The 22,461-nt window shown below is 39.0% G+C and overlaps 2 protein-coding genes across 4 annotated transcripts in view; one reads left to right on the forward strand and one right to left on the reverse strand.

Annotated features, from left to right (window-relative positions):
• The window catches only part of nvl (nuclear VCP like), a 316,947-nt gene that overhangs the window by 83,574 nt on the left and 210,912 nt on the right, over window positions 1–22,461 (forward strand). The window lies entirely within an intron of this gene.
• Window positions 1–22,461, reverse strand: part of piezo1 (piezo type mechanosensitive ion channel component 1 (Er blood group)) — a 172,399-nt gene that overhangs the window by 31,391 nt on the left and 118,547 nt on the right. For all 3 annotated transcript variants that reach the window (XM_067609224.1, XM_067609223.1, XM_067609225.1), the window contains exons 27-40: window positions 22,175–22,340; window positions 21,625–21,714; window positions 17,129–17,211; window positions 16,389–16,457; window positions 16,130–16,230; window positions 15,559–15,703; window positions 12,405–12,479; window positions 11,834–12,006; window positions 11,619–11,728; window positions 11,341–11,517; window positions 10,795–11,053; window positions 6,840–7,028; window positions 4,010–4,207; window positions 3,585–3,840 (exon numbers count right to left, since the gene is read on the reverse strand). In XM_067609224.1, the coding sequence (XP_067465325.1) occupies window positions 3,585–3,840; window positions 4,010–4,207; window positions 6,840–7,028; window positions 10,795–11,053; window positions 11,341–11,517; window positions 11,619–11,728; window positions 11,834–12,006; window positions 12,405–12,479; window positions 15,559–15,703; window positions 16,130–16,230; window positions 16,389–16,457; window positions 17,129–17,211; window positions 21,625–21,714; window positions 22,175–22,340 (2,091 nt within the window). The remainder of the gene's footprint in view (window positions 1–3,584; window positions 3,841–4,009; window positions 4,208–6,839; window positions 7,029–10,794; window positions 11,054–11,340; window positions 11,518–11,618; window positions 11,729–11,833; window positions 12,007–12,404; window positions 12,480–15,558; window positions 15,704–16,129; window positions 16,231–16,388; window positions 16,458–17,128; window positions 17,212–21,624; window positions 21,715–22,174; window positions 22,341–22,461) is intronic.

A 22,461-nucleotide genomic window follows, 5' to 3' on the forward strand; every position in this document is an offset into this window, starting at 1 on the left:
TATACGAACCGGCAGTTCCAACAATCATGCTGCCTAGTGTTCATTCTCTGGACAGCAAAATGGATTATATAACTCCTCCATCAGTGCTGGTCACTCGTTGACATGCAAGAGTTGTCTACATCGAACTGAGACATGTACTTTTCTCTCTAAATGCACTTTAATGCACTGTGCTGCTAACTGCTCATTCTTTTCTTGTTTTGTTTTGTTTTGTTTTCTCTTGGGATTTATATGTTTTTATAATCTTTTAAAGGGAATTTTCAGATAGTATATGCTATATAGTATATATCTTTATCCTTTCTGTTGCTGTTGCACTGCTGTGGGCTGGGAGCAGTGTGTGTATGCAAATACACAAGAAAATGACAATAAACTAATCTTGCATCTTGAATCTCATTCATGAGACTTGTAGAAGACATGGCAGGGCAACAGTATTACAGAGGGGTGTTCCATCAACGCAGATAAAAAAAGCTGCACTTACTTGAAAAAGCCTGGCTAGAATTAACGTCAACTTTCACTTGAGGCTCAAGCTGTTCCACTAACGCAGTTTAGTCATGTCTAGTCAATGCTAACTCTGGCCAGAAAGGAATAAGCTTGCAGTGTGTGCATGTACAGAGTACATAAGCAGCCAGAGCAGTCAATTATCGAAAAGAAGATACTATGTTGCAAAAAGAGGGGAAAACTAGAGCAGTGTTCTTCTCAGCAGCAGAACACACCCTGCTGATGAAACTATATGAAGAATATAAATGAGTCTTCACCAAAAAGGGCAAAACTGCTGCAATTAACAAGGCAAGAGAGATGACTTGGCACAAAATTGATGACAGATTAAGTCATGACCCCTAGGCGGGAAGTGATGGCCTAAAGGTTAGAAGAGCAAATTTATTACTAGAATGTTGATGGTTCGATCCCCCATCTGGCTTGATGAGTCTGTGTGAGGAAAGTGAAGAGCAGCGCTTGTCCCTGTTCATGGTTTTCTCTTTGTTAATAAATGAGCATTCAGATCACTGACTGTGGTTATATTATCACTAGGCTAGATAATATCAGATGTAAGAGTAAAATTGTGGTGTGGGGAACTTAAGAGAACCAACATACCAACATTATCATCTACTCTTTGACACATTTTCTCTTTTGCAAGCTGTCCATTTACAAGTGTTTAAGTTAGGAAGTTGCAGTTGGAGATGAAGAAACCGGATAAGGATATAAGTACAGTGGAAACCGCTTATAATGATCACGTCTGTCAAATATCACTGCGGATAATTGTAATATTTCTTTTTCTTTATTTCCCATGCAGAATACCATCTAATTGACATTTGTATATTATTAGAATATAAAGTAATAAAGCGTACAGCTTCACTATTTACTGAATTTTATTGACTGTGTCAAAATACAGTACAGCAGTTTCATTTTTGAAGCAGCGGGTTCTGACTTCAGCCAGTGACAAGTTCCTTCTTTTCCCCGGTGGCAGAACAGGTGAAGAGAGCAGTGATCCTTTTCTTAAATATCTGTCACCCTGTTTATTGTCATAAGCTTCAAGGAGACTATGTTTGTCATTGAGAGAAAATTACTTTCTGTCTCATGACTTCAATGTTCACACAGCAGCAGCCTCAGTTGGGCAATAATGGTGCTGCAGCGCTTATCATAGGAGTAAAGTACAAAAAATAGATTTATTGTAGTTTAAAATGTTTTTCCATATGTCATGTATGAAGAGACCCAAAATGAATACTGGACTACTTGATTACTATGAGCGGATTATTTAAACAGCATTTGTATAGGAATAATTCTGACCCGAGCTTTTTGATCCATATAAGCAGCTGATCACTGCAACTATGATCACTATAAGCTGTTACCACTGTATACATTTAAACACAGCAGAAGGTCATGGTTTGGACTTTATTTAATTTTCCTTTTGTCTTCACAGCTTGAACAAAAGGAGCGAATGAATGAATAAATAAATAACTTCAAAACAATGTTGGCACACTTATTCCTTAAATATGTCTGTAAAAGTCCCTCACAGTTCTTCCATTTTATATTTTTGAACACGCACATGACAAAAGTGGTGCAAGTGTGAAGACACTTGATGGAACCGTCTTTTGGGAGTCTGCTTCCGTCTGTCGGACATTCTTTTGACACACAGCTAAATTAAGCAGGACAGTTAGCCTGCAATGGAGCAGGCTAGTTCTGCTGAATAAGTTACCACAGTTAATGAGCGGGGAATCATATAAGCAGCAGTGATGGAACAGAACGCTCACTTAAATTAACAAGACTTATCGAAACAAGCCAGATTTTCCCTTTAACCAGCTTGATGAAACACCCCTCTGGTCACAATAGGCAGCTGTTGTCTTGCTTGTCTGATGTTAATCCATAAAATTAATTGAAAAAAATGTGCTCATTTTTGACAGCCCTAGTGTACACCCAGATCATGTGTGTGATGTAATGGAAGATATTAGCTATATAGCTCTTTTCTCTTTATATTTGTATTTTTTTTTTTTTACTACATTGATGATATTTCACATTTTAATTGTACATTTTATTTATATAGTTATATCACCTATCTTTTGTGATACTTGTATGTTTCTCATATTTTGTGTAGATACTTGTGTTTTCTCTTACCTTCTACTTTTTGATTCTTACACACCACAACACCAAGGGAATTTCATTGTATGTGTAAACCTACTTGGCAATAAACCTGTATCTGATTCTGATTCTGATGTCCCAATTTATGGGCTGCCACCTTATGGCCTACAAAAAGTTTGCCTTCAGTTAACTAAAGAGACTACTAGAGACATTTTGCCTTACAGGGGCCAAAACTAATAGTGCAAAGCATTTTTCATCAACTTGCTAAGTTGGAAATTTCAAATATTTCCACAAGCAAGCTGCTTTATGGGTTTCATTTTGAAATGCAGACAATAGCCTATTACATACAGTATGTGGTGTATTGTTACTGACACTTCACTACAGTTATAACGGTAAGAATCCTAGGCAGTGACAGAGAGATTGTGGATTTGAACACTGTGAGTGACATTATTTGTGAGGATTTAAAGAGTATGTTTCAAACTAACTAGTTTGTATAAAGTGTTGTCCAGACACATCTAAAGGCAAAACTGTTCACATGCACCACACGTCATCATAGAGAGGGCCAAAGTTGCCACGCAAAGTGAAAGAAGTAATAGAATGAAAAACAAAAGAGACAGCTTAAAAGAGAGGAGTTAAAAACATGCCACTAATGATATTTTCACACACCTGGCCAATCACTGCATAAAATGGGAGTGATTGTCCAAGTTTCATAAGTTGCTGGATACAGGCCCAATTCCCCAAGTCAATTCTAACATCAGAAAGGGGGTCTCAGACTCTGTTAGACAATCCAACAAGAGGCCTTTAGAGCAGAATCAGTGCAGTGATGTAGAACTGTATCCAGGACACTGCTAGATGTTGTTATAGGTCAGAGATGAAACAAGCTTTAACTCTCAAATAGAGAAACTGCTTTTCAGCGTGGTGTTAAGTTACTCCCTCATGGAATACAGCCAGTATTAATGTTATGAGTTATAAATCACCTCTACCATCACAGTCCACAGTCTAATGAAGCCACAAACCTTTGCCTCGCTGTTCTTTGGTCTGTTTAGGCTTCTTGCGGAAGCGGATGCTGCTGCTTTTCTTTGGGATTTCCTCTTTGACCTGCGCATTGTCTCCCTCTATCTTATCCTCCCTCTGCCTGCTGGGAGGATCCAACACGTCACTCAGCCCAGGCGGAGTTTCCTGTCCATCCTGTGCTGGTGCTGGTTCAGCAGCAGGGCGTTGTGGGGTAGCAGCAGCAGAGCTGGTACTTGGTTCAACACAGTCCATGTTATCCTGCATTGATAAACAGTGGATTTCGAAAAACTAGAAAAGTAGTCTAATATCTTTAAAAACTAAGTCTGATGACTTAATGTCACTTTTGTAACGCCCAAGAACACATTCTTTAAAAAGTTATTGATTAAGCACGAACTAACAGCAGCTAATATCAAGTATTTGTGCCAACCTTTTCAAGCTGGTCCAATTCAGTAATTTCCGGGTTTTCCAGGGTGGATGTTGAGCTGACTCTGCCCTCCACCTCTTCTCCTCCTCCCTCCTTCCTTCCATCTTCATCTCCTTCTCCCATTTTTTCTTCATCCTTACAACACTCTGGTGAGGAACTTTGCTCCTCCAGAGGGCCCTCGTGGTCCCACAGGCCATAACGCTGTGTGTACACAAACACACACACACAGAGTCATGTTTCCATCACTTCAGAGGACATTACACCGACTTACATTTATTTCCTGGAGACTTACCTAAACCCTAACCCTTACCCTTAAACCAAGCCTTTACCCTAAAATGAATGATTTATGTTATGGGGACTTGCTTTTCGTCCCCACATGTGACTGTGTAAACAGATTTAAATCCCCACAACATGAGGAATACCTAGTACACACGCACGCAGGCATGCACACACACACACGCAAACGCATACACACACACACACACACACACACACACTCTTACCTTAGTCAAGTAGCAATTCCCTCAGCTTTTCACTACTCCCACTTGGCAGGAGCTAGTCTCAGATGCTACTCCAGAAGAGTTTAGGGTAACTGCTCTGTCCTGCTTTTTATTGGGTTTACTGAAGATACAGATGGGTAACAAATAAAAGGAAAAACCAGTACAAGCCTGAATGTTTGATCCCTACAGTGAGGGGATCTGTTGGCTCTGTTATGCTGTGGGGGGCATTTTACTAGCATGGTTTGGGTCCATGTGTCCCCTTAGAGGGAAGGGTCACTGTAAATCGATACAAAGTTGTTCTGAGTGATCACCTTTATCTTATGATGAAACATTTCTATCCTTATGGGAGTGGCCTCTCCCAGGATGACAATGCCCCAATCCATAGGGCACAAGGGGTCAGTGAATGTTAGATGAGTATGAAAATTATGTTAATCATATGCTATGGCCTTCACAGTCACCAGATCTCAACCCAATTGAACACCTATGGAAGATTTTGGACCGACGTGTTAGACAGCGCTCTCCACCAACATCATCAAAACACCAAATGAGGGAATATTTTTGGAAGAATGGTGTTCATCCCCCAGAAGAGTTTCAGAGACTTGTCGAGTCAATGCCAAGGCGCATTTAAGCTGTTCTGGCAGCACGTGGTGGCCCAACACCTTACTAAGACACTTTATGTTGGTTTTTCCTTTGTCACCCTTCTGTAGGTCTACCAAGTCATCCCTCAAGTAAAAGTGTAATATGTGGTTTAAAAATATAAGAACACAGTTCACCTTTGTGAGGCACGTCAATGTATGTTTTGCTATAGTAAGTATCTGAATGGGAATACAGATTGATTTATCTGAAGCACAATTTTACCTACCATCAGATAAATCATATTTTACTGTGTATCGATAACTAGGGCTAACAAGCTTTACTCTGCAAATACAAGCGTAATACTGCTCCTTTATTTCAATTTTTTCTATCTGGATCATCAACTGTTGAGGAAATGCTCAAATGCAAAAATTAAATGCAGTTTTGTCTTCACATGTACCAACCCAGTGTTGGGCCTCATGCAGCTGGTATGAGACAACATACATTCCTATATTATCCCTGTATTGATTTAAAACATGTTTATATAAATATGATATTTCTCTGTTGTCTGTATTGTATTTTGTGACTTTATTCAACCGTACCTAAGTTTGAATTGATTATATAGTGTAGTTGTTATGCTGTAGCTACTCAACTGTGAGTTCATGTTTTTTTCTCACAATATCAGTATAGGAACTGCTAGTCTTTATGTCCTGTTCAGTGGCACTTCAGATACTGGGGAGACCCTGCTAGTTGTCCGTCACAGATAACTGATAACTATTGAAATATAAAATATAACCGATAAAATATTTAAAAAACAATAAGAGATAATTCTGCCTGAAATCAAGGAATATCATATCTGCTACCACTATCATTGTAAACTTCATAGAAACATAAATAATGATAATCACTCCCTCTGGCACTAGTAGTAGCATCATGAACAGTCTCTCATGTAGTCTGGGTACCTATCTAACAATGTTAAAAAAGAGGTCCTTGGTATATTTTTTGATTCACAGTTGTTTTTTCATGCTTTGATTCTGAGGTACCTAAAGTAGTGAAGTTCTGCTTGTTCAGCTGAGACATTTAAGTAAGATTAGATCATTCCTCTCATCTGAAGATCTAGAAAGGGTAATCCATGCTTTTGTATCCTCCAGACTTGACTACTGCAACTGCTGCACTTTATTCAGGTCTAGGCAGGTGAAACAGCCAAAGACTGCAACTTACACAAAATGCTGCTACCAGGGTTTTAACACGTTCAAAGAGAAGTGATCATATCACACCATTCCTTACTGCCCTTTAATGGTTACCTGTAAGTTTTAAAGTTGATTTTAAGATTTTACTGCTTGTTTTGCGTCGTCAGGTTCCCGCCTATATCTGTGACTTACTTACTATATGTAAGCCTTATTGCTGCTCATCTAGCAGGGCCCTATTAATGGTTCCTAAATCTTGCCTTGTCACTAAGGGTGACCGGGCCTTTGCTGTCCCTGTACCACACCTGTGGAAGAGTAATGAATGGTAATTTGTGTACTTAGTGTAACTATTCTTGATTATATTATCTTTTATGTTTTGGATTTTATTTACTTTTTACTGTAAAGCACTTCAACTTTGTTTTGAAAAGTGCTATAGAAATGAAGTTATTATCATTATTTTGAAAAGTGGAAGGTGGCCAATTATGCCCTTGCTGCTCTCACCATGTACCACACTTTAATGCGCCCTTCCTTACTGGCTGTTGAGGGTAAACAGCACTGTAAATACTAACTTACCATGAGCAGGGATCTATGGAAGAACAGAGCCAGCAGCTGAAGAAGATCATATCTGATGTAGTTGTCAGTCTTCTCCAGGCCCAGGATGCGAGGTGGGAAGAAAGGCTTGTCTTCATTTAGCATCATCTCATAAACACTGTTCCAGGGAAAGAATCCAAACTGGAAAAGGTATTTCACCACTATCATCACCTGGAGAGAGGAAGAGCAGCACAACAGTACTACCAGTCAGAACTTGTTGTTATTGAGAGTGAAAAGAACAGATTATGTGCCCTGTAAAATCAAAACAAAGAGCTAAAAGAGAATACATATGTCAGTAGAGTTGTAGAGTTGGGGATTGTTTATGAGTTTGTCACAGGGTCATCTGATTGATTGTTAAAGGGGGCATATTATGCACATTTCCAGATCTATATTTTTAATCCGGGGCTCTACTGGAATATATCTGCATGATTTTCAGTTCAAAAAACTTCTTATTTATCTCATACTGGCCCAGTTATGTTCTGTATGTTGAAGAGCTGTAAAGATTATGTTATTTTGTCACCCTGCTGACCGTTTTTGGTATTGATTTTAGTTGCACTAAAGGTCTATTTTCGTTATATTGGTCTCTAGAGTCACATGATGCTGCCAGATGTTTTGAGGTCACTTCCTGAGGAGACATCAGGCATGGCCCGACATTTGGGTAGCTAACTCATTTTCAATCTTTAAATGACATGTCTGTGGAATTATATCTCTTATAAGCTATTGTTGTGGAGCTAGTATTGTAGCAATGTAGCTAAATTTACCTCTGGGGATGACACACTAAAGTGCTAATTGTGAAGCTGTGACTTGCTCGCAGGGAAAAAAACTGAGGCAATACAATTTTTGTTATACAACTAAGTGAAAAATATGTGGTCTTCAGTTTTAACATACTTAATTGGTTTCTTTTTCTGTGTTGTTTCAGTTTTTCAAAAATCCTGTACCTGAGAAGAAGAAATACAGTAAAGGCTCAGTTTTATTAACTTATGCCTCTGTACACGCATGTTCGCTATCTGTCTAAATGCGAACTGACACTCACTCTGAGGACATAATAGCCCCTCAGTTCAGCCTTTGTCTGAAACAGGCCATTTTAGCTCCTGTCTCTTTAAAGGCCCCCTCCTGAGAGGTGTTGGGCCTCATACTCCATGTGCATGAGACAAAGGCAGGCCTGCATGCAACTCACAAAGCCTGATAACAAAAAAGGGTGCCCAGTAGAACAAAGGGAGTCCGTTTCGGACTCCATCTCCCAACATGCACCGCTCAGTTTACACCTAGGTGTTAAGTCGGCAACTTTCGTCTCATTGGCAGAGACATTCCAAAACCAGAGGAAATCATGGCGACACAGCCATGATGTCACCCTCCCTTTTAAGACTTGTGTGCACCCAGAAATGATTGCACTCCCCCTTGCCTTAACATGTTCGTTGTACCTCAGTTCACAAAGTTTGTGAAGAGTTCATTCTGCCGACTAAAATACATTTGTTGGATCATAGCGTTTGTGTCTTTGTCCTTTTTCTTTGCCTGTCAAAAAAAGTCTAGCGTCTAACCCTGGTCTGCAGTCTGTTATTGTTAAAGGAAATCCACTGTTAAAAAGACAAGTTTTTTTTAAATGTTCAAGAAATGCATGATGTTTCCAAAGTCAATGAGTAATCATGTTAAATAATCATGATCTTAATATTGACCAAAATAATCGTGATTATGATTTTTGCCATAATCGAGCAGCCCTAGTCCACAGTTGTGGCCCTTATTTCATCGGGAACGTGCCTATGTCCTTGGCTTCTTCTACCTCTTTCTGTTTTGCCTCCCTACTGTTGGGACTCACTAGGGGACCACATGTTTCAAGACCCAAGAAACCTGAGACACTGGATGTTCACGCCTAAGGTGCGAAGCTCCACCCATGGATCCAGGTTAACAAAACCAGAGAGTCCCCTCCTCTCTTTCTCCCTTTCTCCTCCAGATGTGGCTGAAGCAGCTCCTTACTCTTTTTTACCTCCAGCTGCTGAAAGACCAGCTCTCAGCTCCTCTTTCTCCTCACAGCTCTCTGCTCTCTTGTGTGGCCTGCTCACAGCAGACACACACAGAACTCTTTCTTTACGGCAGAAGACGCGAGAGCCTGCCTAAGACTCAGAAACTAAGTTTTCTAGTGCCAACAGCTACTACACAAGTCTGCTGGCTGGTTTAACAAGTACAGGAGCCACGAAAAAGAGTTAGCTTGCCACTAACTCTACACAAAGTACTGGACCTGGGCCCTCTGACCTGCACGACTGGAGCACCAGACCTACACAGCAAATCCTGCATCCTTTCAGCTTTGGAGCCAAACCCCTCTCAGCCTTCCTCTTCCACGGATTCACCAGCTAAGAAGCAGCGCACCACAAAGCATGTCTTTCTTCATGGACTGGTAACAACTGGGCATAGCCTAGCAACATAGTGAAGCATAGCACGGCTAAGCAAGAATGTTTAACTTAATCAATGTACTGTACATGTTTTGATTTGGCTAAGGTTATTCATTGAACTATCGTGATGTCCTTGTTGTTCATAGTCAGGTTATTGCATAGCCACATTGCTAGGTTAATGATAGCATGCTTAACACATGTTACACCCAGTAACTAGGCCTTGCATGCAACTAACCTCTTCCTAACCTGGCACCTCGATCCTACATCAATTGGCCTTAAACAGAGAACCACACCGTTAAGAGGTTTAAAACCTAGTTTTGCAAACTTTGGTTCAGGCAGCACATGTGGTTCATGGTCTGGCCTTTTCTCTCTATAGTTCCCTTTGTCAGCCAAATTGTTGGCATGCCATGTGCTCAGTCACCAGGTGACTTAAGCCATCTTGCCATTGTATTCCCCACACACATACACACACACACACATACACACTCACACTTGTATATAGGTACACTTAGCTAGACTCGTATTGTGTGTTTTGCTCTTTTACCTGTTTGTTAAATAAATGCTTTTGGATATACCTGCTGTCTGTTTTAATATTGCACAAGAATGAGTTTTGCCAACCTCTGCTCTGCAAAGAACTCCAAAATCCTTCAACCTTAACTAGCTATTGATATGGTAATTTTGTTTATAGTTATTAAGTTAATTATTAATCAAAGTTCCAAACTGATAGATTAGTACACTTTGAGACTGAATCGGCTATCTTTTTCCCTGACTCCAGGGTGGTGCCCGTTATTATTAATTCTTATTAATAATCTTATTGATTTTAATAATTAATGATTATCTTTGATAATCATTTATTATTGCTGATAGCCAAACTTGTAGCCACGGCCCAACACTACCCTTCCACCACGCAGCTTTACTCCTCTTCTTTCTGTTGACCCTCCAGCTGTTGACCCTGTTCATTTCCTTGTTCTTCCACTGTGCTCTGTCCATATGTGCTTGCCAATTGAAGGTTCATGGGATGCACCTCTGAGCTATTTCACATAGAGAACTGGTTGATCACTGGTTGATCTAACACTTCCTCTTCATTAGTGAAAGTCAGATCACCTTCAATTCATCAATTCAGGACACATTTACAAAAAAGTTATAGAAATGTATAGAAAATTCACTTGACAGATTATGACAAATGGTTCGACCATTTTGCATGTGATGACTTAAACAATGAACTAACGCCTAGATATTTTGTTGGTTATGGTGGTGGGGGTATAAGACTATTCCACAGAGAACCAGTATAATATATTCTGATCAACATGACATAAGCAATTGATAATGTAGGAAACAGCAGACAATTGTACCTAATCATTTGCATGAATGTGCAAATTTGATATTTGTTTAAAAGAATGAGAAATTGCTTTTATAATGTGCAAGTGACTAGATGATGTGGAGGTTGAACAAGTAGTTTGTAGCTGTAAACAATATGAATACTAATACACCTTTCCCCTCATCTACATGTAATAGTTTATGGTTTATATCTGTGTCTCTTTAAGTGTTTGTACCTCTGTGTAGACTATAGCAGTCATCCAGAACTTCTTGGTTGGTCTTGGGACAGCCAACATAGCCCATAGGAACACCATTATGGGCAGGACCAGTGATATCACAGAGGCACTGACCACATTGTTTAACACTATGATGAAATAGCAAACTAGCTCTGAGTTGGCTGCCAGCAGATTGTACATGGCAAACAGCAGCTTCAGCAGACGGTTCTGGTTGTTGTAGAACTCTCTGCTCTGTTCTAGCTCCTCAGAGAAGAACTGCCTGCAGAGAGAGAAGGGGAAAAGTTCATTTATTCATGAATTTGTATTCATCACCAGTCTTTCAATAACTGATAGAACCAATGACGAGAAAATATGAAAATAAAACTCAAGTTGTGATAAATTATAGTATCCCTTTAACACAGTCATAACCCACACATCCCCTTTGCAAGAATTGTGGTATTATTGCTGCTAAACACAAAGTGCTTTGTGAACATGAGGTGGTCAATGAAACCAGTAGCCACTGTAAACTATGGATCATTGTTGGTCTTCAGTGTTCAGTGTGTCTACCTGTCTCCCAGTAGCTCACTGGCTGTTCTGGAGTGTCTGTGTTGTTGCTGGGATGGGTCTGGTATGATCTCCGTGCTGCTGGGTGGGGGTTCCTGACTCAAGAGGTTCCCAGTGCTGTTTAGCTTTGGCCTGGGGGTAGAACGGCTTGTTATACTCCTGCTATCCACTTCCAGGCAGCTGAGAGAGTGAATGAAAAACACAAACGCACATAAAAATACAAAATACATAGAAACTGAGTAACAAACAACAACAGCAACAACACTCTTTTCCACACAAACCTGTATCTGGTGGAGTTTTCTGCATCAGTCTCATCCAAACAGGTCTCCAGTGTGGGATTCTCACTGCCCTGAGATAACTGGTCATCTGTGGAGTCTGCTGTTGTATGATGCTGCTCAGAAGAAGACCGACCCAAGTTAGAGTGTGTGTGTCTGTGCTGAGTGTTCAATTCCAAAGCTGAGTTTCTGCTTAACAAAAATCTCCATGTTGTGTTTACCTGCTGTATCTTGTGTATGATGAAGTAGCGTTCATTGCACAGAACAGTAGATGTCTCTCTGTACTGTTTAGTCAGCAGATTAAGCCACTGAGTTAGTCCATCTATCATCGCCAGAACTATGGCCCATAAGAAGCGCAGGATATCCAAGATCCTCTGGACCATCTCACCGTGACCTGCAGCACACAGACAAGAGACAGGAAGGGAAACGGGAGAGTAGGAGATACAGTAAGCCGCCCTGCAGTCGGCTAATGAATAGGGCTATCCTAAGCTAATATATTCGGGAGCCTTACTGAATGGACTCAGTCTTAAGACTGATTGTACTGGCTAATGAATATACTCTGTTTAGCTGTTTAGACTCTTATTACATGCCCTGTTGCACTTATATAGTTTTAAATTTAGGTACTACCATGATCACAATAACTAACCACAAACACAAGAGGAAGCCCCTCATTCACTACATACTGTAGACTTGATACATACACAACAACACACTATGTGTGGACACAGCAGCGTGCTGGGAAGCATTTTCTCCTGGTGAAACGTGGAAGAGGCAAAGAAAATGTGAGCCTACCCGATTGCTTCTCCTCTGGCTCCTCCACCTCCTCCTGGATTACAGAGTCCTCAAACACATCATTGTCCCCACAACCTATGCACACACAGACACACAGACAGACAGACAGACACACACACACACACACACACACACAATCATGTTTCCATCACTGCAGAGTACCTTACGTTGATTTACATTAATTCCTTGGAGAGCTACCCTAACCTAATCTACCTTTCATTCTCCTCACTTCAGTAATCCACTTGTCACTGTCTTTGTCACTTGTCTGTCAGCCAACTGTTTCCACTCACACTCCCTGAATGGAATTCTAACACTAGTCTTCCATCTAACTTATCTAGCTGTAACCTGCCTCCAAGTCTAGCTATGTAACTAACACATTCTACAGGTAATTCTCCTTCCAGTGGCTGCACAAGGAATGTGGCTGTGAAGTGCCCTCAAACATTATAATATCAAGGGGATAATCATAGGATTTTCACAATCAAACGACCACAAACTATATCTGACGATAGTTTGCTACCCTGTGTGGTATGAATCTGACATCTGGAGCAGTATCATAAACCTGCAACTACATATCTAAAACCGATGGACACCGTGGGAAACAGACAATGGAGGAGTCTATCTGGAAAACGCTGAACGAGTTAAAAACAGAAATGTCTGGTCAAATCAGTGGTTTTACAGAAGAATTCCAAGACTTCCGAGGAGAAATAAGGAAAGACATACTGATCTACAGAGAGAGGTGAAAAAGTTTGGCATTCGAGCTAAAGTCCATGGCATCCCATGGGGAAGAAGTAGAAAAAAGAATAAACCCGGTGGAAGACCGAGATGTTATCACAACCCAAACCATAACCACCCTGATGTAACAGCAGACCAAACTGGAAGATTGAGTGTAATATTTAGAAAATAAATCACACCCATTGAACATGAGAATTTACAGGGTGAAAGAAGCGAGTGAAATAAAGGACATAATTGTTTTCTTGAAAACAAAAACAAACAAAAAAAAAATTACTGATAAATTTAGCATCGCATCTGATGGTCTAAATATTGTGCAAGCTCATTGTTCTCTGGTTACTCGGTCTCTGACAGAGAGAGCGACCCCTTGGTCTAACGTTGTCCGATATCTGCAGTGGGACATGAAACATAAAGTACTTAAGGCCACTTGGGGTATAAAGTGGCCGTACCATGGGCAAAGAATTTCCTTCAACCATGACCAGTCACAAAAGCTGATGCAGGACAGACACACCTATACATCTATAAGGAGAGAGCTAAAACAAAAACAGGTGAAATCTTATGTAACCTATCCATCCAAACTAAAAGTTTTCATCCTGGGCAGCATCATGCTGTTCCTATCCAGGACATTCAGGTTCCCAAAAAATGCAGACAGCTCCAGTCTGGATGGCTGGACGATGCAATGCTCAAAGTCCCACGTCTAACACCACAGGAATAACACCTAAAGGACCTTGATCTAGGTAACATGAATTCTTGGACTCTTCATATCAGGAGTCTTCATACCAACTACAGGAAAAGGTACTGTAGAATAGCTTTGCCCCTCCAGGTCTGTAATTATGACAACCATACATGTGAAATACTGTTAAATCATCTTTAATGCTGTAAACTCCGGTGTAGTATGTATAAAGCAGAAGTATTTCACTTTGTGTCTGATGCCCAAATACTTCTCTTTCCTATTTCCTTTTTTTTATTTTTTGTATAATCATATTTTTTTTTAAATTGTAGCTAGAGAAGAGGTGGAGGACCAGGCCTCATGCATTAATTTATTATGAGGCTTATGTATGTTATTTTGTTATTTTTCCTTTTTAATTATTTCTCTCTGTGTTTTTCGTGTTGTGTCATGGGTTGGTCAAGAGTTAGTGGTGGTGTCCATAGATCTGTTTTACAATATGTGAAACATTTATAAACTTAGTCTTGTGACATGGAATATTAAATAAATTAAAAATCCTATCAAAAGAAAGAACATAATGAATTTTGCTAAAAGTAAAAATTGTAATGTTTTATTTCTGCAAGAGACTCATCTCTCCCAACTTGAAGTTAGTAAATTAAAAAGGGACTGGATTGGTCATATTACTTTCAGTAATTATAGCACCAAAAGTAGAGGAGTAGCAACATTATTTCATAAAAATCAGAATTTTATAGTGTCAACTAGCATTGCAGATGCTTTTGGGAGATATGTAATTTCTATAGGGTCTCTGCTGAATAAACAAATAACTTTTATAAATGTATATGCCCCACCTAACTCAGATGGGACTGTGTTTCATGAAATTAAAACTCACATTGCTCAATTAGAGGACATTCGTATAGTGATTGGTGGTGACTTTACATAGTTCTGGATACAGTCATAGACCGCTCTCCTCCAGTTATAAACATGTTTAAATAAAGCTGAAGTCTTGAAAACATTAACCAAAGATCATGCTTGTCAATGCTCGTCTGATATAGGATCATATTTACATATGTTATGGGAGTGTGTTACTGTTCAAAAGTTCTAGCTATACCACTAACATAAGTTTACCTTTAACTCTCCTTACTTAGCTAGCCATTGGTTGCCATCCACGTTCCCTGACTGCAATTCAACCCTAGTGTCCCACCTGCTAAGCAGTGGTGTTAACATTACTCTATCCTGTCTACCTGTTCTAGAGGTCTAATTATAGACTTATCAATCTGTTACCTGCAATGTCACTAACCTAATTTACTTTCCGTTCTCCTTACTTACCTAGCCCACATGTCACTATTTTTACCTTATCTACCTGTTACCTTTCATTAAGCTCACTTACCTGGCCCCCTTATCACTAAGGGGAGGATATTTAAACCTGCTGATCACATTAATGATATGTTAATACAAAAAATAAACATACATAAAGATGATGCTAAAAGTGTCAGTCAGCTCATTAACAGCTCATATTTAAACTAAGCCTTGCCATTAAGACAAAACCATATAGCTAAATCCAAATGTCCACCCTCTGTACTTGTGGACTGAGACCTTACAGACTTTGGTCATATTAACTGTTAACCTATTTGTACCATCAAATTCAGATGGTGAGCATGCTGAAGGAAACGTGCACATCATCTCCTCCAATTGTCCTCACTGTGTCTTAGCGTCTGCTCTGACATCCCTGATAGTAAAAAGGATTTGAAAATATCTAACCTATCACAGAATAAGACTCCTGTTGTGAAGATATTTGTTCTTCTCTCTCTTTCTCTTTTCTCTCAATCCTCCTCAACTGTCTCTGGCGTCTCTGACGTTCTCTCAGAGCTGTTTTCACACTGGTGACCCACGCCTGGTATGCCAACTGAGAGAGAGAAAAACAAGAATCATACAGCAACACAATCAACACATGTATATTAGAATTTCAGCACTACATGTTAACAGTAAGAAAACATTTGGATACAACAACTACAACTACCGTATATGTAGTTTATAATATAAGTCATCAGTTTAAAAGCAGATATTGTGAATATGTGACTCCCTGGACAAAGCTTTACAATACTGTCTACTGCAGCATTAGATCTGGGATTGGACTTAGCTAAACCAGTCTCTGATCATGTCGTTGCCCCACTGCTACACTACAACATAGCTGGTGAGTAAACTGTAACTTGGCATGTATGATTATAAATATATCAATATAAGGCCCCCATAGAGTTATTAGTATATTGATTGACTATATACAGTATTTCAGTATTTTGTGAGTTGTTGTTATAGCAGTTGGGTGTCTGACCTGACAGGCAGTCTGTTTTTGAGGTTTCTGTTCTTCAGACTGCAGCTCCTCTTCATCCTCACTGTCTGATTCAAACAGGTAGTACTCTCCTGAGTGGAGCACTATGAGTAGAAGACACACATTACAACCTCCTCCAAATCACTATATAGAGATCATCTTAAATTAGATCATAAGGACAACTTCATTCATACAGTCTGTTTTTCACCAAACAGTGGCAGTCCCCATGGTAGTCCAAGTTTAACTGGAGTATTTGTCATACCTGTTGCATGGTCCAACCATGGTTGATACCACTTTTTCTTCCTGGACACCTTCTGGTCTGTATGGGTTTCTGGGAAACAAGAGAATGATCAGATTGGAAGAAGTGCTGCACAGGACAAACATGCTGATGGTTTTGCTAATCTTAGTTACGTGAATGTAACCTTTATGGGCATAATGCCAATAACATTAGCAATGCTAATTTTATTTGTATAGCACCTTTCAAAAACTTTCCAAGCTTGCAAAGTGGTTTAAAGAAAAATAAATCAATATGTCAGGGTTGTGAGTCTTCATGAAGCTTTAAGTAAAAGCTATCAATGAGTGGTACTCTTTAGTACATTTTAGTTTACTGTAATTTGAAATTCTTGTCTCTCCACTTTTGGGGATTTTCATGTTTTGAAATCATTTGAGGAAATAAATAAGAAATGAAGGACAGACAGTATGAAAGGAAAGACAGAATTAGTAATAGGAGGAAGGAAGCAAAGAAGCAAAAAAGAAAGCTGATATCTGTTATTTTGTTAGCTTTTATCATGTTGAATGCAAAATACTATCTACAAAGTAAAAAATAAAAGTACAATACTCCTGCTAGACTAGAGTCTGGACAGACAGATGGACCAACTGACTTACTTATTTATCATCATCTTTTTGTCCCACAGTCAGTGGACCAACAAAGAAGTACCTGTGATATGTTTACTGACTGTAACAGTTTACCCAATATTTTTCCAGTAACCCAGTGAGTCCTACCGGCAGTTTGATTCTCGTTGGATTTTTCAATTGTTTTGTGTCCATCTCTGTACTTCTGCTGCTTGGAGCGAATTCTCTCCATCCTGAGAGAAGGTGACATGAAGGAAGAGAGAAGACAGGAGGAGAGGAGACAGAAGAATGGAATTAATTTGGGCTAATGTAACGCCACACATTCAACACCTGTTGGATGTTTGCCTATAATATATTTAGGTCAGGTGCCAGATCCAGTCCCAGCCCAGTCTCACATCAAAATGTGTAATAGCTATATTGGTCCACAGTTCACAATGTAATAGTTTCACAATAATGGCTGTAAAATTGTGAGATGCCTATGTTTTCTTGGCCTATTCTTTTCTTTTGGCTTGCATCCACATCACGTTTCTGTCTGCAAAAACAAACAAAAATTGCTGACATTGCTTTTATTCTAGTGGAAAAGGCAACATTTTAAGATAGTTTCAGCATTAAATTGCATTTTGATAATATTTCTAGTGAGAAATGTGCATTGTGTTAATGTAAATGATGTTTAGTTTGTCAATTATTACAGAGACTTTTTCAGGCTTTCTACCAGGTGGTTGCTATGGATGCTTTTATTGCTGAAACCACGTATTTCCATGTTGTTTGAATCATTGGTTTTTCATTGTTTAGTTATTTGAGCTGCTATGTTATTTGTGTTATTTTATGTAACTGTTTGATGATGTTCTTTCAATAAAAAACAGATTTTAGAATGCCCCAGGAATGAAATGATTTTGAAATCCAGAATTTGAAGCTTTGCAATTGGCTGACCGGAGAACTGCCTGGAAGTATTATCCTCATTGTCACCATGTTGAGGTTTTCTTTCAGGGATATCTTTAACATTTCTCAACACAAAAACACAAAAGTGTCCTTGATAACTCAACAACACAATAGGTTAATGCTAAGACCATCAGTTTTATTATTTCTCCTTCGATTCTGAGGGATAAAGTTTTTTTTGTCAGTTTTTGATAGCAGTAGGCTACAGAAGGGCATTGTGTTGTGGCTGGACTTGGTGCATTTGACTACTGTTTTGGGTTGTCTGCCGTTGGTGGGCTTCACTCAACAGGGTTATCAAACTGGACTTTACATTTATTTCCTATCCCTGCACTTGTCACTCTCACATATATATACACTTCATTTCTTTGTCCATAGCCTGGTCCATATTTCCTTTGTTAAGTCAATATTTCATTTCAAGTTTTATATTGTCAAAACTATTACTATTCTATCTTAATATTACTTTGTTCATATTATTATTATTATTATTATTATTATTATTGCCTTACTTGTGTTGCGTTTTTTGGGAGCAAACAACAAGACATATTCTTTGTATGTTTGCATTGGCTAATAAAAGAGATTCTGATTGAATGGGCTATGTCACGCTGACATAAAATCCCAACACCAGCAATCATAAGGATAAAAAAATCTCCAGGGTTGTGTTAATAGTTGCCTATGCATGTGTTGGTATTTGACAACCTGGGAATGAGAACAGGTTGGTCTTTTCAGCCCTCACCCTAACCCTAACCCAAGCACTTCAGGCCTTCCTCCAAGCCTGTAGTAATGCCTGTAGCCCTAGATTGACAGCAGTATTGTAATCTCTGAAGGTGACTCATTTTGATCACTATTTCCACTGAAAAAGAAAAAGAAACAAACAAAAAGCTTCATTCATGTCAGATATGGGTAAAATATGGTTAAAATTAATCTTCACCCATTTAACAATTTAACAATATCTAAAATCTGATTACACAAATGTTTTACCATCCTCTTAAACTCCTCAGTATACTCTAAATTCAGTATTTACAAACTCCAATCCTAGGAAAACCTAATATATTTTTTAAAAACTACTATTCCCTAGAGCTGCACCATGTAGCCTGATACAAATGAGCACCACAATTGTATTTCTTCTGGTAAAACGATATATCTACTGAACATCAATACATCTATCTCTATATATATCAAATATCTAGTACAGCCGAACTAGTAATTACACTGTATCTAGATTATCCATGTTAAGAAAAAGTAAAGATGTTGTTTTTTTTTCCAGATATAACTTTATTTTTTAGAACTGAAGAGGAAATAATTAAAACTGATGACCATAACATTACCATATCATATTGTGGGACACATACATGTTTTGTGTTGAGAAAAGTTAAAGATAAAGATATCATTAAAAGAAAACCTTAACATGGTGACAGTGAGGGCGGGTCCTCTGGTCAGCCCAACACAAAGCTTCAAATTCTGGATTTCAGATTCAATTCATCAGTAGGGTGCTCTAAAATCTACATTTTTTATTGAAAAACATCATCAAACATAAAATAACACAAATACACCTCAGATAACTACATAACACAAAAGCAATGATTCAAACAACATTCAACCACGTGGTGTCAGTGATAGCAGTGTCCATAGCAGCCACCCTAGCAACAATAAAAGGCCTGCAAAAATCTTTGTAATAACTGACAAACTACACATCATATACATTCACTGAACGAAGATTATGAAAATAAAATGCACGTTTCTTGCTAGAAATGTTATCAAAACGCAATTTAATGCCAAAACTATCTTAAAATGTTGCATTTTCCACTGTGAATAAAAAGGAATGTCAGCCATTTAAAAAAAATGTTTTCACAGACAGAAATTTGATAGTCACGTGACGTGGATGCAGGCCAATAGAAAATAATAGGCCAAAAAAATGTCGGCATCTCACAATTTTAGAGCCGTTACTGTAAAACTATTATATTTTGTGCTGTGGACCAACATAGCTATTATACATTTGAATGTGAGACTAGGTTGTCCAGTCCACAAATGTAATTTGGTTGGCATCTTATATTATGTTTGAGGATGAACCAGAGAGTAAAAAACTAACATCCAGTGATTATTTTATACATTAACGTACAATAGAGACAATACAATAGAGAGTTGAGACAACAATATATGCTGAGAGAAAACAGTTTGCAGCTAAACACTATAAAACAAAACAATATTTAAAATAAGTCAAATTTAGTAAAAGTAAAGTATAGACAGAATTATTAAACTTGTCTTTAGGAGAATAAGGGCTAAATATACAGTAAGTTTGTGGCACTTTCAATTATGCAATACCATCAGAAAGGTGTTTGATCAGTCCCAAATTTATTCTGCAATAACAACATATTCTTATATTGACAATATTCTGACAATGATGGTATGGCAAGGCCCCCACAGAGCCCCAATCTCAACATCATGGAATCAGTATTGGATTACATCAAGAGACAGAAGCAACTGAGACAGCCTATATCCATAGAACAACTGTGGCAAGTTCTCCAAGATGCTCCATGAAGAAATGTTTTTTCCAGTCTGTAGTGGAAGAGGAGTGGCTGACCTCAACCTCATCCAAAACCTTTGGGATGAACTAGAACACTGACCGTAAGCCAGTTATCACCAATATCAGTGACCCACCTCACTAATGGTATTGTGCCTCTGAATGCAGAGAGCAAATCCCTGCCAGGTTACAACATCTGGTGGGAAGCTTTCTCAGAGGAGTGTGTAGAGTTTAGTTCACTATCACATGATAGCCTTGTATCTCCAGTTTTGGGGGATTTAAAAGTTTTCGGATAATTTTAGGAGAGAAATAAGAAAGGAAGGACAGGCAGAAAGCAGACAGGGTGGAAGGAAAGAAAGAAAGAATGAGGAACAGAGCAGGACAATATTTTCTCTGAAACCCACTGGACCAACATCTAGACAGATAGATGGACCAACTGACACCACCATCTTTATACCAGTCAGTGCACTAACTGACTGTGGGAGCAAATCCCTGCAGACAGGTTCCAACATCTAGTGGAAAGCCTGTTGAAATCACATCTTCAACTATCACATATGTTCAGGTGTCCATATACCTCTGGCCATATAATGTATCTATGATAAGCAAATATCTACCAATAATATTGTTCTGACTATATATCAGTCAGGGTCCAGTAACTTTCACCTGCTATTAGCCAGTGTTAAAGGTAAATGGACTGCATTGGTAAATGGGCTCGATTTAAATCGCACTTTTCTAGTCTAGCGACCACTCAAAGCACTTTCCAAAACATGCCAACATTCAACCGTTCACACACACATTCATACACTGATGGCAGAGGCTGCCATGCAAGGTGCCAACTTGCTCATCAGAAGTGATATAGCGTTTTTTTTAATCCAAAGCTTTTTATGAATGTTTCCAATGCTCACTCACCCATTCACACACACAGTCAAAGACCAATGGTCCAGTCATCAGGAGCAATTTGGGGTTCAGAATCTTGCCTAAGGACCTTCAAACCACCGACCCTCTGATTAGTAGACAACCCACTCTACCTCTTGAGCCACAGCTGTCCCACAAGGTAACTCAATGTACAACACTCCATTTTTAAGCATTTCTATTCCTACTTGCTCTTTGATGCACCATTACAAAGCTACTCACAAAAGCAAATTTCACATGCTGCATTTTACACCTGCTGCACTGTACTGTGAACACTTACGATCTCTTGAGCTGTGACAGAGATTTCCTCTCAGCTTGTTGGTGGAACTTAATGTTCTTCACAATACTGGCTCTGAAGAGCTCAAACCCCCTGGAAGGAAGGAATAGATGGCATCACTGGGAAGGCAAAATCCGTAGCAACTTCATTTCAATTGACAAATACAATGTATTGAATTATTAGTCTGTACATTCAGGATCTTCTGCCACATCTTGCTTCTATCAACAGAGCCAATTTTTTATTTCAGGGCTTATAATATCTAAACTGTTCAAGTTGTTACAAAGTTTTTAACAACTTTTGTCTCGCACAGTGTCATAAGTCATGTATTCAAGTTTGACGCCAATACCATTAATGCCCTAGGAGGAGATAGCGTTTCTTGGGGGTCCAAAATTGGCGCAAAGTCATACTTTGATGGGCATATTGTGGACTAGCATATGATTTGTAGGTCTTGATGAGATAATAATTAATAATTAATAAATAATTGAGTTTTGGTTCTATCTCTCTACAACATTCCTACGGGCCTATTTTCTTCGTTTAGTACATTGTGACTTACCTCGAGGCCTGTTTGGCAGAAGCTTGCAGCTCTGCCCTAACATGCAGGAAGTAGAAACTGAGGAAGACCCTCCTCTGCAGCAACAGGAAGAGAAAACAGATACTGTCCCAGATGATCCCGGCTTCCTCTACTGGGAGACTACACGTCTTGTCACTCACTACATTTGCTGTCAGGTAAAAACAAACAAAACAAAACAAAAAACATAATGAACCACACCAAGATAAAAGGGCAACAGTCTGTCACTGCTTCTGTCAGGTGTGACTTTCTGATAAAATATCATGTGAAAT

The sequence above is a fragment of the Thunnus thynnus genome, chromosome 14 (genome assembly GCF_963924715.1).
Source record: "Thunnus thynnus chromosome 14, fThuThy2.1, whole genome shotgun sequence".
Lineage (NCBI taxonomy): Eukaryota > Metazoa > Chordata > Actinopteri > Scombriformes > Scombridae > Thunnus > Thunnus thynnus.